The sequence below is a fragment of the Geospiza fortis genome, unplaced genomic scaffold (genome assembly GCF_000277835.1).
Source record: "Geospiza fortis unplaced genomic scaffold, GeoFor_1.0 scaffold31, whole genome shotgun sequence".
Classification (NCBI taxonomy): Eukaryota; Metazoa; Chordata; class Aves; order Passeriformes; family Thraupidae; genus Geospiza; species Geospiza fortis.
This window is the reverse complement of record NW_005054483.1, coordinates 14,044-14,708: the sequence shown is the minus strand read 5'-3', so window position 1 is coordinate 14,708 and position 665 is coordinate 14,044. Positions and strand designations below refer to the sequence as shown.

The 665-nt window shown below is 68.3% G+C and overlaps 1 protein-coding gene across 1 annotated transcript in view; it reads left to right on the top strand.

The window, feature by feature from the left end:
* Positions 1-654, top strand: part of RASAL1 (RAS protein activator like 1) — a gene marked incomplete at its 3' end in the record, with an annotated part of 3,641 nt that extends 2,987 nt beyond the window's left edge. Inside the window, 4 exon segments of the mRNA XM_031063148.1 lie at positions 4-56; positions 454-548; positions 550-623; positions 626-654. Of these exon segments, the coding sequence (XP_030919008.1) occupies positions 4-56; positions 454-548; positions 550-623; positions 626-654 (251 nt within the window).
* Positions 655-665: the final 11 nt, after the last annotated feature.

Here is a 665-nt window from a genome sequence, read left to right as displayed (position 1 = left end):
TGCGGGAGCAGTGCACAGAGGCCGGCACCGGCCCCACGCTCCTGCTGCTCGCCAAGGTGGGGACAGCACGGGGACACCACGGAGGGGGGGGACACCGGGGACAGGTGGGGACATCAGGGAGGGATGGGGACACTGCAGAGAGATAGGGACACCAGGGAGGTATGGGGACATTGGGGAGGGATGGGGACATTGGGGAGGGATGGGAACCCCAGGGAGGGATGGGGACACCAGGGAGAGGTGGGGACACTAGGGAGGGATGAGAACACCAGGGAAGGATGGGGACATTGGGGAAGGGTGGGGACACCGGGGAGAAATGGGGACATTGGGGAAGGGTGGGGACACGAGGGAAGGGTGGGGACCTTGGAGAATGATGGGGACCTTGGAGAGAGATGGGGACACCAGGGAGGGGTGGGGACATTGGGGAGGTGTGCCCCGTCCCTGCTGTCCCCTCAGAGCGCCCCAGAGCTGTGGCAGTGGCTGTGGGCGCTGCGCCAGGCCACCAGTGCCAACCGGGACATGCTGCCCACGTTCCACCCCGGCACCTTCCGCCCGTGCCGCTAGAACTGGGGGTCCCCTGGCCTCGGCGTGCCCGCCAGGGGGGTGTGGCTGTCGCCGTGTCCCCACTCTGTGCTTGGCAGTGCCCGGGTGCAGCCGTGCCCACGGCC